Below are 15,088 nucleotides of genomic sequence, written 5' to 3'. Positions count from 1 at the left end.
TACCTCCTCCCCCTCTGCCATCTGCTATCACAACTCAAACTTACTCATTACCTCTATGCAGACGACATCCAGATCCTCATCCCCATCACAGAATCTATTCAAAAAACCTTCGCCTACTGGGAGAATTGTCTTCAACCAATTAAACAACTACTCTCCAGCCTGAACCTGATTCTAAACTCCAGCAAAACAGAGTTGCTACTGATTTCACACAACCCGAACACCCACACACCTAGCCTGACACAAACCACATCTTTAAACATGGAGCTCTCTGCTGACGTCAGGAATCTAGGAGCATGGCTTGACAATCAACTTAACCTAAAAAAATTCATAAACACAACCACCAGGGATTGCTTCTTTAAACTACAGGTCCTAAAGAAACTAAAGCCACTCCTTCACTTCAATGACTTTCGCTTCGTTCTTCAATCCATTATTTTTTCGAAACTTGATTACTGCAACTCAATCTTACTTGGCCTCCCCTCCAACAGCATCAAACCCCTACAGATAGTACAAAACGCCGCAGCCAGAATCCTTACTAACACTAAGAGAAGAGACCATATTACCCCCCATCTTGAGCAACCTCCACTGGCTACCCATCAAACAGAGAATCCTATATAAAACATTAACCATCATTCATAAAGCAATTCATAACGTCGCACCTATATCTCTACAAACCCAACTTCGTCCACACTTATCTTCCAGACCCATCAGAAGTACCTACAAAGGCACTTTAGCCGCAGCTCCTGCCAAATCAACACTAAGAAAAAGAGCACTCTCCACTGCGGGACCACACCAATGGAATGCGCTCCCACCAGACCTACGACTCGAACCCAATCTACCAGAGTTCAAAAAGAGGTTAAAAACCTGGCTCTTCAGGCAAGCGTTCCAATAGGCACCTCCTCCTGACTTTCAGATCCAACCATTGCAGGGTGTCACCAACACCTTGACACTTAATTTTCATACCGTACTTGCTTATTCGCATTTCTATTTAACAGTCATTATTCACCTTTATATAACCGTTTACTGCAGACCATATTCGCTACTAAAGTTCCTTGTAAAAAGGTTAAATTTGTTAAATATTATTGTTACTTTCACTGTTCCTTGTAATTATGTTCAATGGTTGATTGTTATTGTTCAATGTTCTATGTAAAAAACCCCAGTCTAACCTCCCAGACCAGGGCAACCTTTTCGTTACTTGTAAACCGGATTGATTTGTATTGCATACAGGAATTCCGGTATATAAAAAATTAAAATAAATAAATAATAATAAATGTCACACGTGAACCTTCTCGGAGTGTGGGAATCCTCACACACCGTTAATGTCACACGTGAACCTTCTCAGAGTGTGGGAATCCTCACGCACCGTTAATGTCACACGTGAACCTTCTCAGAGTGTGGGAATCCTCACGCACCGTTAATGTCACACATGAACTTTCTCAGACTGTGAGAATCCTCACGCACCGTTAATGTCACACGTGAACCTTCTCGGAGTGTGGGAATCCTCACACACCGTTAATGTCACACGTGAACCTTCTCAGAGTGTGGGAATCCTCACGCACCGTTAATGTCACACGTGAACCTTCTCAGAGTGTGGGAATCCTCACGCACCGTTAATGTCACACATGAACTTTCTCAGACTGTGAGAATCCTCACGCACCGTTAATGTCACACGTGAACCTTCTCAGAGTGTGGGAATCCTCACGCACCGTTAATGTCACACGTGAACTTTCTCAGACTGTGAGAATCCTCATGCACCGTTAATGTCACACATGAACCTCCTCGGAGTGTGGGAATCCTCATGCACCGTTAATGTCACACGTGAACCTTCTCAGAGTGTGGGAATCCTCACACACTGTTAATGTCGCACGTGAACCTTCTCAGAGTGTGGGAATCCTCACGCACCATTAATGTCACACGTGAACTTTCTCAGACTGTGGGAACCCTCACACACTGTTAATGTCGCACGTGAGCCTTCTCAGAGTGTGGGAATCCTCACGCACCATTAATGTCACACGTGAACTTTCTCAGACTGTGGGAACCCTCACACACCATTAATGTCCCATCAATGATGCGATGAACGCTGCCTCTTCAGAATCCATAACCCCAATCAACCTGGGCAGCGGAAGACCTGGGTCTCTAGGCCGGCCTGAGTATGAGAATTCTAACATCCACTCCTATTCTTCCATAGCGCTGTGCAGGAGGGAGGGAGCTCACCAAAGTGTCATTGGGCTGGATGATTCCTGTGGCAGGACTGACCGATAGCACGTTCTGGTCACACGACTGGATCTTCCACTCAAAGTGCAAAGGCACACGGCAGCAGTTCTTCAGCGTGTAAGAGCGTTGTGTGACGTTCCCCAAACAGGTGGGTTTAAAGAACAGTCTGTCCTCGTCTCCGAGGAGCAGCTGGGGTACCTCCACACGACTCAGTAGGATAATTTGCTGCAAGGCACAGAGAAGAGAGACACGATGTCAGCTAAAACCTTCCCCAACCAAAAAAGGAAAAACAAACATTTCTGCACAGCTCTGCAGCCGCTTTCAACAAAATAACTCCTTTTCTTACAATTTTCATGTAGCATGTAGCTCAAACCAGGGTAAATGTTAAAGACATTTCTCAGTTAAAACAGTGTTTTACCAGCAGCATGAGCTTGTTATCAAACTGCCTGCCCAAAATGTGGGCCAGCTGATCTGCATCTGTCCTGTATGCACGCAAGGCCTTGCTGGGGTTCAGCTCTGGAGAGGGTTGCATAACTTCCTTGAAAATGTCCTGTGCACAAATATCAGTTTTGGAGGGGAATTTTCAAACTGAAGTTATGTGCGTCAGTTTGGTGGAAGTCAAGCATACACTTCCCAGCTTTCTTAGGCGGCTGCTATATAATCACCCTCTCAAAAGGCAATTTTCTAAGCACTTTACCCAGGAAAACAGGGTTGAATTGGCTGTCTGAAATCTGCTCTCCCTGAATGGAAGTAAAAGTCCTCCCATTGTCCCACAGCCTGTGCAGAGAGGAGGTGTTCCCAGGGTCAAAAAAGAATACACCCAGGTCACATTCTCATTCCAGATTAATTTTCCATGAAAAAAGAACCTGCACATAAAGCAAGTGCAAAGGTCTCAAAATGAATGTGTGTGAGTACTTATTTATTTTATTTAAATTCTTTTAATATACCGATGCTCAAGACCAGGTCTTAGCGTACCGGTTTACAGTGTAACTGGGGGAAATCAATTAACAACTATATAGAAGGTAAAGTTACATTAAACAGGGAGCAAGAACATGGGAGTTGGAAGACAGGAAAGATATATAAACGAATACAACTGGAGAGTATTAAAAAAACAGTTAAATAAAACAAAAGAGTATCGAGTCATATAAAGGTAGCTGAGATCGGCTGTAGATGTATCATAATTCATAACCTTAATTCATCATTAACCTAATCGCTTAGACTTTGCCTTAACATGGTAATTAATAACTCCACCTTAACAGGGTAATTCATTAATGTTGCAAATGCCACCATTGGCATATTTGTTCTCTCTGTTAAAATCCTAGCTTCTTTTCTCTGTTCCAAGTTGTATAACTCCCTTGTTTTATTGTAACTGCAACCTTTCGCCTTCACTTGTTTAATGTTTATTATTATTATTATTATCATTATTATTTATTATTTTTTGTACCCTCTCCACTTGTTAATTGTAAACCGACATGATGCGATTTTCATCGCGAATGCCGGTATAGAAAAACTTAAAATAAATAAATAAATAAATCATAAGCAATTATTAACATATTATTTCCAGAGGAAGCAGGGATCAAAGGGAGGTGAGCGGGGGGGGGGGGAAGGTAGGGACTGGGAGGGGGGGAGGGAGGGAGGGTACAGGGTAGGAAGGTGAGAGTCAATGTTAGTTGATAGAGGTTCCTTCAGCGGTAAGCTTGTGTGAACAGCCAGGTTTTCAGTTTCTTTCTGAAGGAGAGATGGCATTGTTCCTGGCGTATATCAGGGGGAAGCGAATTCCAATGGAGCGGGCCCGCTGTCGAAAGTGCTCGCTTATGGATGGAGTTGTGGACCGAGGATTTGTTGGGTGGGGCCTGGAGAGAACCTTTGTAGGCGGATCTGATCGGCCTTGCGGAAGTATGTAGTTCGAGAGGGATGGCGAGTTGGAGTGTGGTTTGCTGGTAGACAGATTTGTGGATGATGGTGAGAGTCTTGAAGAGTATTCTATATTGGATGGGTAGCCAGTGTAGGATTTTTAGGATTGGTGTGATGTGGTCCTTACGACGTGTGTTTGTAAGGATCCTGGCCGCTGCGTTTTGCAGCATCTGTAGGGGTTTAGTAGAAGAGGCGGGGAGACCGAGTAGTAGTGCGTTGCAATAGTCTTGACTACTTCCTCTTTGAAGACTAGTTTAGGCTGGAGCCATGGAAAAGGATTCACTGCTGAGACCATCATGCTGTCAGACTTATAATATGCATGCACAGCGCTCCGAGGAATGGCCAGGGGAAGAGCTTGCTTGGATCTAGCCCCCTTCATATCCTGCCTTTCTGAGCACATCTGTGCACATACTGCACCAGTTTCATTTGTTGCTGGTTTTTGATGGCAGGTTCAATCTTCTCAATTTGGTTAGATACAGTTTTGTCTCCCCAGTGGAGTCAGGTGGCAGGTTCTCAATCTCAGCCAAAAGGCTAAGAAGGGATTGTCCTCAGCTCAGACCTTACATTTCATCTTAGCCAAAAAGAGTGAGAAGCAAACCACATATTCCCATCACACCATCTCAATGCAAGCAACCAAGCTTAACAAAGAAAAAGTAACATAAAAATATATAAGGTGATATCTCATACAATCAGTCATATACACACACACAGGCTCTCACTGGCACATGCTGTCTCTGCAAACATTCAGGTCCTCACTCTCACACACAATTTCTCAACTCATCTCATACACGCACACACACACACTCTACAGACCCTCATCCTCTCTCTCACCTCTGGGCCTCCTCTTCGCGGGTCACTGCAGGATGGGCTCTGCAGCGGCCCTGATCTTCTTGGGCACGGCGGCCCTGCTACCGGGCCTCTTCCTCTTCTCGGGCCGCAGCGGCCCTGCTACCGGGCATCTTCTTCTTCTCGGGCCGTTGCGACTCGCGGCGGCCCGTAAGCGCTGCTCCTCTTCTGCGCGCGCTGATGCTCCTCCGCCTTCCTGCCCACGCGGCTCCGGCAACGTTTGCTTCCGGGGCCGCACAGGGAGGAAGGAAGAGGAGCATCAGCGCGTTTAAACGCGACCTTTTTCTTCGGGCCGTGGTGACGTCAGCCTCACCACGGCCCTGCCGATCTGCTTGCTATATACGTGTCGCTGCTCAGCGGCCGCATGAGCCTCGGGATACCCCTGCTCGCGGCGGCCCCTAATACTTCAGTTGGAAACTTTATAATACAAAAAAAATCATGTGACAGGAGTGACCGGCCCACCGGGGGAAGCCCGATCCCCCGATAGGTCAATCCGCCCCTGGTGTGGGAGCAGCTTGCTTATTGCTGCAGTTACAAGCCCTAACCGTTTAGGCTTGATGCTTCACATTGAGGCAGCTCCAGCACTGCTCTCTGCATCGATGGCAGGGGTGGAAGGAAATTAGAGCCAAAACGTTACCAATGAGGACCCTGACCTCAGCGGTCAGAGTAACGGATAAGTATGAGACTGGATGGGCCGTTTGGTCTTCTTCTGCCGTCATTTCTATGTATGTTTCTCTCCATCTTTCGCAACACATCTCTGCTCTTTTCTTTCACTTATATGGTTTGCTCTGTTATTAGTTTCTCTCTCATTTATGCCTTTCTTACTCAGGTTCCATTTGAAGAGACCCTCAGACACTCTTTGACTTTTCCTTTTATTTTTATTCTATTTTATTTTATTTTTTCCGCTATTCACCACTCCTTTTTCTACATTTTTTCTTAGCTCCTTCTCTCTAACTGATCCTAGTACAAGCACAATTAATTTGGATCATTCATTCGTTGATTTTTATTACTTGTGACCTTTATTACTATGTAATTCAATTTTTATTTACCTTGATTACTATGTAATTCAAATTGTTTACTGGGTTATTCATCTCTCTGACCATGTACTTAAAGTTGCTTAAACGTTCATTGTTCCATGTAATGCCTTCAGGCAAGTTTTTGTTCTTTGTAAACCGGTTTGATTTGCATCTAATGTAGGAAGATCGGTATAAAAAATTAATAAATAAATAAATAATAAATGTTTCTATATCATGCCTTATCCAGGACAGTTTTTGCCATCTTCCTTCTTTGAACAGCACTGTTTTGGGCAGATGATTTTATTTTAGTTTAATTCATTTTATATTCCTCCTTCAATTTAGTTCACCCCAGCACCCCTTCTTCCCATTTATTTTTATTTATTTATTTATTTAGCATTTTTTTTTATATACCGAGGTATAGCAGGGTTGCCTTCACTCCGGTTTACATACAAAACAACATGTTACATTGAACGATGTTTGAAATTTAAACAATTAACAATAATGAGAAATGACATAGCTAGGAGAATGAACGGAACAAGATAACACAGGGTAGATACCCTGAATAGATGAACAGAGATATCTGGGAACATCGTAGAAAGGGGGCATCTGTATCATGAAATAGGGGAGATTGATTTAGGGGGATATTGAAAGATAGCAGGCTATGTTATTGAACTTTAATTGTTCTTAAATGTCATTGAGTGCTGTCCTTAAAAAGTCATTGAGTGCTGTCCTTATCTAGAATAACCTAATAGCTGCCAGTACTAGCATGGCAGTTACCCAAACATCTAACCTCCGAGGTCCTTGTGGCCTTAATGCACACTGCCCTACCACCCTGCTGCACCAATCTGGCATGTTTCTGGAGAGCTGTTGCTTTATTTATTTATATATTTGCACATTTGACAGTAGTCAATAGTAATCATCATATCGCACATCATATTACATTTCTATACATAGTAATCATGATCCCATGCATGTGGTTGTGGTTGATTCTACACAGTCTAAGTCCAATTGGTAACTACTGACAGACAGACCTGGCTGCATTTGACCTGCCGGACATCTCCCTTTTTGTTTAATTCTTTCTTGCACCCTATCTGGACTGATGCATTTTGTTGAACATAAAATAAGTTTTCCCCACTGACTGTATGTTGTCTCACATGAATGTACAAACCTGGGTATAACTGGGACAGCTGTTCAGCTGCAAAATCAGGACTTGCTTCTCGACGGTCTTCTCCTTCGGGCTGGTTCTTAGCAGAATCACCTGGTGGGTTCCAGGAGGGATATTACCAGAGGTGGGTTTGATCAGAACAGAAGGGCAGCTGGACTGGTCCAGGCTGAAGGTCATAACCAATGTTCCCGTGTTCTGCAGAAGTAAGCTGTACTGACAGACGCTGTTCTCGGTCACTGCAGGAAACACCTAATGTGGAAAACCAGCACGTCAAGTATCCTATAGCTGCCAAGTAAATCAGGTTATTGGTATCAAGGGCTCAGCAAACCTGAGGTGCATGACCTTCCTTCATTAAACCTTCCTCATAGTCTGTCTGGTAGCTGAGCCCAACTAATTACCACTGTTGAATACAGACTGCAAGATTTGTAAAGAAAGAGCTAATCAGGGAAAAAGAGAAGTCTGTCACTAGGAGGTCGATGTACTAAGCTGCAAAAGTTTTCACAAAGGGGTTCTACATATGTTAAAACACACAAAATGACATGAAACATGTAAAAGTGCCATTATGGCAGGCTTTTGCATGTTTTGACATTTGTAGAGCCCATTTGTGGAATATTTTGCAAATTGCCTCCTTCAAAAATATTAAACTTTCATGTGTAGCTTGCTACATGCAAAAGTTTAATAACATTCTGCATTAATTTAATTTAAAACATTTATGACTTGCCTATCTATAACCTAAGCAAGTTACAATTAAAACAAACATTAAAACAACAAATTACAAACACAAAACAAAATAAGTAAATCTTCTTGTTGTTTCAACACAGAAATGGTTCTATTAAACATCCAATTCATTACAATTAATGAATCAGATGTTTGAGGCTGATACCTCAAAAATCCTTTTGAGGTATACCTCGAGCTTCCGATCCTGAAGGTGTCGGAGGGCAGCTCCACCAGTCACTGGGATGGTAGTCCTTTTAGTGACCGCCGATACCGACGCGTCAACCTTGGGGACTTTGAGGAGTTCTAGGAATTCCTCCGGGAAAGGATAGAGCTTGTCCATAGCCCTTCCCACTCTCAGACTAGACTCTGGCGAATCCCATTCTCTGGATAGCAATTGGAGGAGCATAGGATGAATCAGAAATGTTTTAGCTGATGAACGCATTCCGGCAAAGACGGGGGTCCCCTTTCGTGGCCCCCGTACTGGTGCCAGGTGGATTCTGTGGAGCTTCAATATCCAGCTCTGCTAGGACATGGGGGATGAGAGGATTAAGCTCATCCCTCTGAAACAGGCGTAAGACCTTAGGGTCATCCCCTTCCATGTGCATGTGAGAAGTCAGATCATCGTGGTCCTGGTCAGGTACCAGAGCACCCTGAGGAGAAGAATCTGGATGGGGAACCACCCTGACTCGGGAGGAACCCTGAGGAGCTGCCGTGGACCCCTGAGGAACTGCAGCGGCCTGCAAAGGATCGGTCAATCTAATCACCTTAGGAGGGGGCCTGAAGATGCATCCTGGCGCTGTTCAAAACTGGCCAAATAAGCATTGTGCAAAAGAAGCACAAAATCCGTTGAAAATAGCCTGGGGGGTGCAGGTCCCGATGGAGGTACCGAGTGAGGAATGGCAGGAAGGTCCCCTGGTTAAAACCGGTGGGGAAGGAGAAAAACCGTCATCAGAATCCTCATTTGGCTGCCTAGGAGCGCCCGGCTCTGAAAATAAAATGGCCACCGTTCCCACGCTAGATGGGATCGGGGGCAGACCCTCCAGTGAGCTGTCATGTTTGGGAGCGCAGAGCCGAACGTCCGGCCAGCCCGCTGGGGAGGCACCTCGAACAAATGCCTTCATGGGAGAGCCGCGTCCAAGGCTCTCCGCAGGCAGCACATCGCACTGAGCGCGGCATGGGGAAAGGGAAATTTAAGAAGGAATAAAAGAGAGAGATCTAAACTTCTATCCTCCTGTAGCTGAAATGGGGAACTGCAGGTTCTGCACCCTCATCTGCTGGAGTGAGAGAAAATACTGAAGGGATGCAGAGGGCGCTCCAGGCTATAAGAGGGCACCCTTCAAGCTTTTCTCTGACTTCATCTGCTGAAAGGGAGACACAACTCACTGTCTGGACTAATCCGGGTATGTACAGGGAATTACTATTAATCAAGTTGGCTTAGGGAATGGCCTCTTCTATTACTGGCATCAGTAGCATGGGATAGACTCAGTGTCTGGGTACTTGCCAGGTACTTGTAGCCTGGATTGGCCACTGTTGGTAACAGGATGCTGGGCTTGATGGACCCTTGTCTGACCCAATAGGGCAGTGCCTCAAAGCTTTGTTTTCTGCCTCCATCTGCTGGTGGGCGTGCATAACCCACTGGTCTGGACTGATCTAGGTATGTTCAGGAACGAGGATATTCAGTGGGACTTTATCCAACTGAACATCCAGGATAAGTTATCCAACTATCTGTAGCCGGATAATTTGTCCACTTGCACTTACTGAATATTGACCTCACCAAACCACACTCCAACTCAAAATCAACCATACAGAAACCATCAACAACAAAAAATACATCAAATTACCCAAACCATGCCCCAGTGAAGACATCACAGAAGCCCTCCCCACCACCTTAAAAGATCTTAACCTCAACACAGCAAACACAGCCACAAACTCATGGCTCACCATCAATGCTGAAATCGCAAAATCAAAATGTCCTATCATCACCAAAGAAATCAAAACTGAGAACACCCACAAAGCACCATGGTACAAACACAAACTGAAAAACATCAAGCAATTACTCCGTCAAGCTGAAAAAAAATGGAGAAAAGATCCTACCCCACCCCACCTGGACAAATACAGAACAATACTCCACATCTACAAAACTGACATGGACAAGGCCAAACGTGAATACTACGCTAAGAAAATCCACAATCACCAATACAACCCAAGAGCCCTCTTCAACTTCATCAGCAAGCTGACACAACCCATCCAAACCCCACCCTCCAATGAGAATGCCTCAATAACATGTGACAAACTAGCACAGTTCTTCCTGGACAAAATCACCAAACTAATAATTTCCACCCCTCAAGCTACCAAGGAAATGCTAACCCCCCAACCCACTTGGACCACCTTCGAACCCACAGCCTCCTCCGAGATAAAAACCATCATACAAAAAATAAACCCAGCCACCCACTCCCTTGACCCCATACCAATCAAAACCTTGAAACTAATCCCAGATATCATAGCCAAACCTATAGCAGATATCATCAACGTATCCCTAGAACAAGGAAACTTCCCTGAAGCCCTGAAATGCGCCAACATCAAACCTATACTTAAAAAACCACACCTTAACACTGCTGACCCTACCAATTTCAGATCCATATTGAACCTCTCTTTCATCTCAAAAATCTTTTTAAAAAACTGTAAACCATCAACTCTCCAAACACTTGGTATCCCAAAAAATACTATACCCATCCCAACATGGATTCAGGAAAACACTCAGCACGGAGACACTCCTACTTACCCTTGCCGACTCAGCACTCAGAGGTCTAGATGCCGGCCAATCTTACCTTCTTATACTACTAGACATATCCGCCGCATTCGACACCATCAACCACAACACCCTCCTAACCAGACTAAGCGAGATTGGACTAGACGGCACCACAATCAAATGGTTCCACTTCTACCTATCGAACAGAACCTACAAAGTAACCCTCAACAACAAGGAATCAAAACAATTCCCCCTTTCACACGGCATCCCTCAAGGATCATCTCTCTCCTCCACTCTTTTCAAAATCTACATGCTCCCACTATGCAAACTCCTCACTGACCTGGGCCTCCAATATATTGTCTACGCCAATGACATCCAGATCCTCATCCCCACGAAAGAAAACATACAGAACACCCTACTACAATGGAACTCCATCCTAACTCAAATACAAAAACTCCTATCTCAAATATCTCTCACCCTTATCCACACAAAAACAGAAATCTTATACATCTCTAACAAACCCCCAGCATGGAATATTCAAGACCGCTCTTTCACGCAAAGCAAGAGCCAACTCATTACAACTGTAAGAGATCTAGGCGTCACCTTAGACTCCGAGCTCAACCTGAAAACTTACATCAATACAATAATAAAAAAGAGGGCTACTTCAAAATACAAGTCCTCAAAAAAATCAAACCCCTACTACTCATTCAAGATTATCGATCTGTACTCCAGGTCCTCATTTTCTCCAAACTCGACTATTGTAACTCCAATCTCCTTGGGCTCCCAACCTCCACCCTCAAGCCCCTCCAACTACTGCAAAATACTGCAGCCAGATCCCTCACAAACAGCAAGTGCTCCACATACATCACCCCCATACTAAAAGACCTCCACTGGCTCCCCATAACCCACAGAATTCAATACAAAGCCCTTACCCTCATGCACAAATCCATCAACGAAAAGACAGACTGGCTAAGGGACACACTTCATCCATACATCTCTCAAAGAAACCTACGATCCAATAACACTGGATTACTTACCATCCCTCCAACAAACAGGCCCACCTCACCTCAACACGAGAACGCGCAATTTCAATAGCAGGCCCCGCACTCCTCCGGGTGACAGAGTAAGTGGAGAGGGCACCGGAGCCATCGGTGACTCTGGGTCTATCGGTGGAAAAGTGGCAATGAGCGCTTCCATCCTGGATAGCAGCGGTGCCAACGTTGCTGGAATCGGGTCGGTGCTCGGTTCCACAATCAGTACCAGTGTTGGTGCCAGAGGAACCTGGAGTCGTTGCGTCACCTTGTCGATGGCCTCCTGAACCATCCGGTCCAGTTCTTATCGGAGACCTGGAGCAAGAAGCCCCGGCTCCAGAACAGAAGAAGGAGGCAGAGGCATAACCGGAGGGACCACCATTAAAGGCGGAGTCGCGGCTCCCGATCCCCTATCGGGTGAGGGTTGCCTTGGTGACCCGGTCGCAAAAAGGTCAGTGCCTTTTCTGGACGGGGTTTTTTCGATGTCGGCTTGGACGATGGCAAGGTCGATGACTTCGCTCCCTCGATGGTCCGAGACTTAACGATGGCGATGTTTCTCTCTCTGTAATCCCCTCGGTCCTGAGGGGGAGTAGAAGGTGTCGAAGACCGAGATGTCGTCGATGCCGGACGGTCACCGGTGGTCGATACTGGCGCGAAATTGATGGTGCCGGTTCCGACGACGTCGATGCAATGGATGGAGTCAGGGTTTGAGCACGGAAGAGAAGCTCCATCTTCTCCATTCTGACCTTGCGACCTTTTGGTGTCATTAAGGCACATTTGGTGCAGGTTAGGACATCGTGCTCTCATTCAAGACACATTACACAGACTTTATGAGGGTTTGTGATAGACATAGTGTGATTACAGTCCGGGCACCGATGGAACACCGATGCCAGGGCCATGGAAAAAATTGAGCCGTGGTACGGTCGACGGCCAGTAGGCTGCGAGGGTCAAACTCGACGGTAATCGACGGAAAACGGGTAAAAACTTACCGGAGTACCGTGGCTTGAAAAAAGTTAAAGGAGGGACCCCTGTGGGGCAAATAAACTTTTAGTAATTCCGTCAGGAAAATTCCTGTCAGGAATCTCTGCAGAGCTCCTTTACCGCGAGGCTACTGCTGTGCGGAAAAAAGAAGACTGAAGGGGGACCCCTGCTGGCTGCAGGGTTAGTGCCATGCTGGGCATGCCCAGTAGGGGCCAGTCAAAGTTCTGGAAACTTTGACAAAAGTGTTCCGTGACTGGGCTCCATCCTGTGATGTCACCCATATGTGAGGACTAACATCCTGCTTGTCCTGTGAGAAAGCAAATGTTGCTTTCCTGTAACTATTCTCGACTTAGTGCTCAATAATGGAGATATCGTCTCTGATGTCAAGGTGGGCGCCCACCTCAGCACCAGTGATCATCAAACGGTATGGTTTAATATCACTAAAAGAATATGGAAAAGAAGCACAAAGACCAGAGTTTTACAGTTCAAAAACACAGACTTTGAGGAAATGGGGAAGTACCTAGAGGAAGAACTAAATGGATGGGAAAATGAGAGAGATGTGGATCAGCAGTGGACCAATCTAAAAGGAGCAATCGCCAAGGCAACTGCTCTATATGTTAGAAATGTAAAGAAAAGCAAAAGAAAAATGAAACCTATCTGGTTCTCAAAGGAGGTGGCTGACAAAATTAAAGCTAAAAGAACTGCATACAAGAAATATAAAAGATCCCAAAGGGAGGAGCACAAAGAAGAATATCTAATTCAACTGAGGGAGACGAAGAAATTAATCAAGTTGGCAAAAAGTCAAGCGGAAGAGAGGATTGCCAAGGAGATAAAATATGGTGACACAACATTTTTCAGATACATCAGCGAAAAGAGAAAAGTCCAAAGTGGTATAGTGAAATTGAAAGGTGGAAATGATCAATGTGTGGAGAGAGATGAAGAAATGGCAGAAATATTAAACGAATACTTCAGCTCTGTGTTCACTAAAGAAGACCCTGGAGAAGGACCATCTCTACACAACAAGAAACTGGAGGGAAGTGGAACAGAGGAAAATCCATTTACAGTAGATAATGTATGGGAAGAGCTAAAGAATCTGAAAGTGGACAAAGCCATGGGGCCTGATGGGATTCATCCAAGGATACTGAGGAAGCTCAGAGATGTGCTGGCTGGACCACTGTGCGACCTGTTCAATAGATCCCTAGAAACGGGAGTGGTGCCGAGTGATTGGAGAAGAGCGGTGGTGGTCCCGCTTCACAAGAGTGGGAACAGAGAGGAGGCTGGTAACTACAGACCAGTTAGCCTCACTTCGGTGGTGGGAAAAGTAATGGAGTCACTGTTGAAAGAGAGAATAGTGAACTATCTACAGTCGGGAGAATTGATGGACCAGAGGCAGCATGGATTCACCAGAGGAAGATCCTGTCAGACAAATCTGATTGACTTTTTTGACTGGGTAACCAAGGAATTGGATCAAGGAAGAGCGCTCGATGTCATCTACTTGGATTTCAGCAAAGCTTTTGATACGGTTCCGCACAGGAGACTGGTGAATAAAACGAGAAGCTTAGGAGTGAGTGCTGAGGTGTTGACCTGGATTGAAAACTGGTTGACGGACAGAAAACAATGCGTGATGGTAAATGGAACTTTCTCTGAAGAGAGAGAGGTCTTAAGTGGTGTACCACAAGGATCGGTGTTGGGACCGGTCCTGTTCAATATCTTTGTGAGCGACATTGCGGACGGGATAGAAGGTAAGGTTTGTCTTTTTGCGGACGACACTAAGATCTGCAACAGAGTAAACACGCCGGAAGGAGTGGAGAGAATGAGACGGGATTTAAGGAAACTGGAAGAGTGGTCGAAGATATGGCAGCTGAGATTTAATGCCAAGAAATGCAAAGTCATGCATATGGGGAGTGGAAATCCAAATGAACTATATTCGATGGGGGGGAAAGGCTGATGTGCACGGAGCAGGAGAGGGACCTTGGGGTGATAGTGTCTAATGATATGAAGTCTGCGAAACAATGCAACAAGGCGATAGCAAAAGCCAGAAGAATGCTGGGATGCATAGAGAGAGGAATATCGAGTAAGAAAAGGGAAGTGATTATCCCCTTGCACAGATCCTTGGTGAGGCCACACCTGGAGTACTGTGTTCAGTTCTGGAGACCGTATCTACAAAGAGACAAAGACAAGATGGAAGCGGTTCAGAGAAGGGCGACCAGGAAGGTGGAGGGTCTTCATAGGATGACATACGAGGAGAGATTGAAGAATCTAAATATGTACTCCCTGGAGGAAAGGAGGAGCAGGGGTGATATGATTCAGACTTTCAGATACTTGAAAAACTTAATGATCCAAAGACATCAACAAACCTTTTCCATCAGAAAAAAATCAGCAGAACCAGAGGTCACGAGCTGAGGCTCCAGGGAGGAAGACTAAGAACCAATGTCAGGAAGTATTTCTTCACGGAAAG

The 15,088-nt window shown here is 45.3% G+C and overlaps 1 protein-coding gene across 3 annotated transcripts in view; it reads right to left on the bottom strand.

Moving 5' to 3' along the window:
- The window catches only part of CFAP65 (cilia and flagella associated protein 65), a 401,443-nt gene that overhangs the window by 253,159 nt on the left and 133,196 nt on the right, over nucleotides 1-15,088 (bottom strand). For all 3 annotated transcript variants that reach the window (XM_029605027.1, XM_029605028.1, XM_029605029.1), the window contains exons 13-14: nucleotides 7,156-7,401; nucleotides 2,212-2,436 (exon numbers count right to left, since the gene is read on the bottom strand). In XM_029605027.1, the coding sequence (XP_029460887.1) occupies nucleotides 2,212-2,436; nucleotides 7,156-7,401 (471 nt within the window). The remainder of the gene's footprint in view (nucleotides 1-2,211; nucleotides 2,437-7,155; nucleotides 7,402-15,088) is intronic.

Source organism: Rhinatrema bivittatum, chromosome 6, assembly GCF_901001135.1.
Source record: "Rhinatrema bivittatum chromosome 6, aRhiBiv1.1, whole genome shotgun sequence".
Lineage (NCBI taxonomy): Eukaryota > Metazoa > Chordata > Amphibia > Gymnophiona > Rhinatrematidae > Rhinatrema > Rhinatrema bivittatum.
This window is presented reverse-complemented; position numbering and strand designations above follow the sequence as displayed.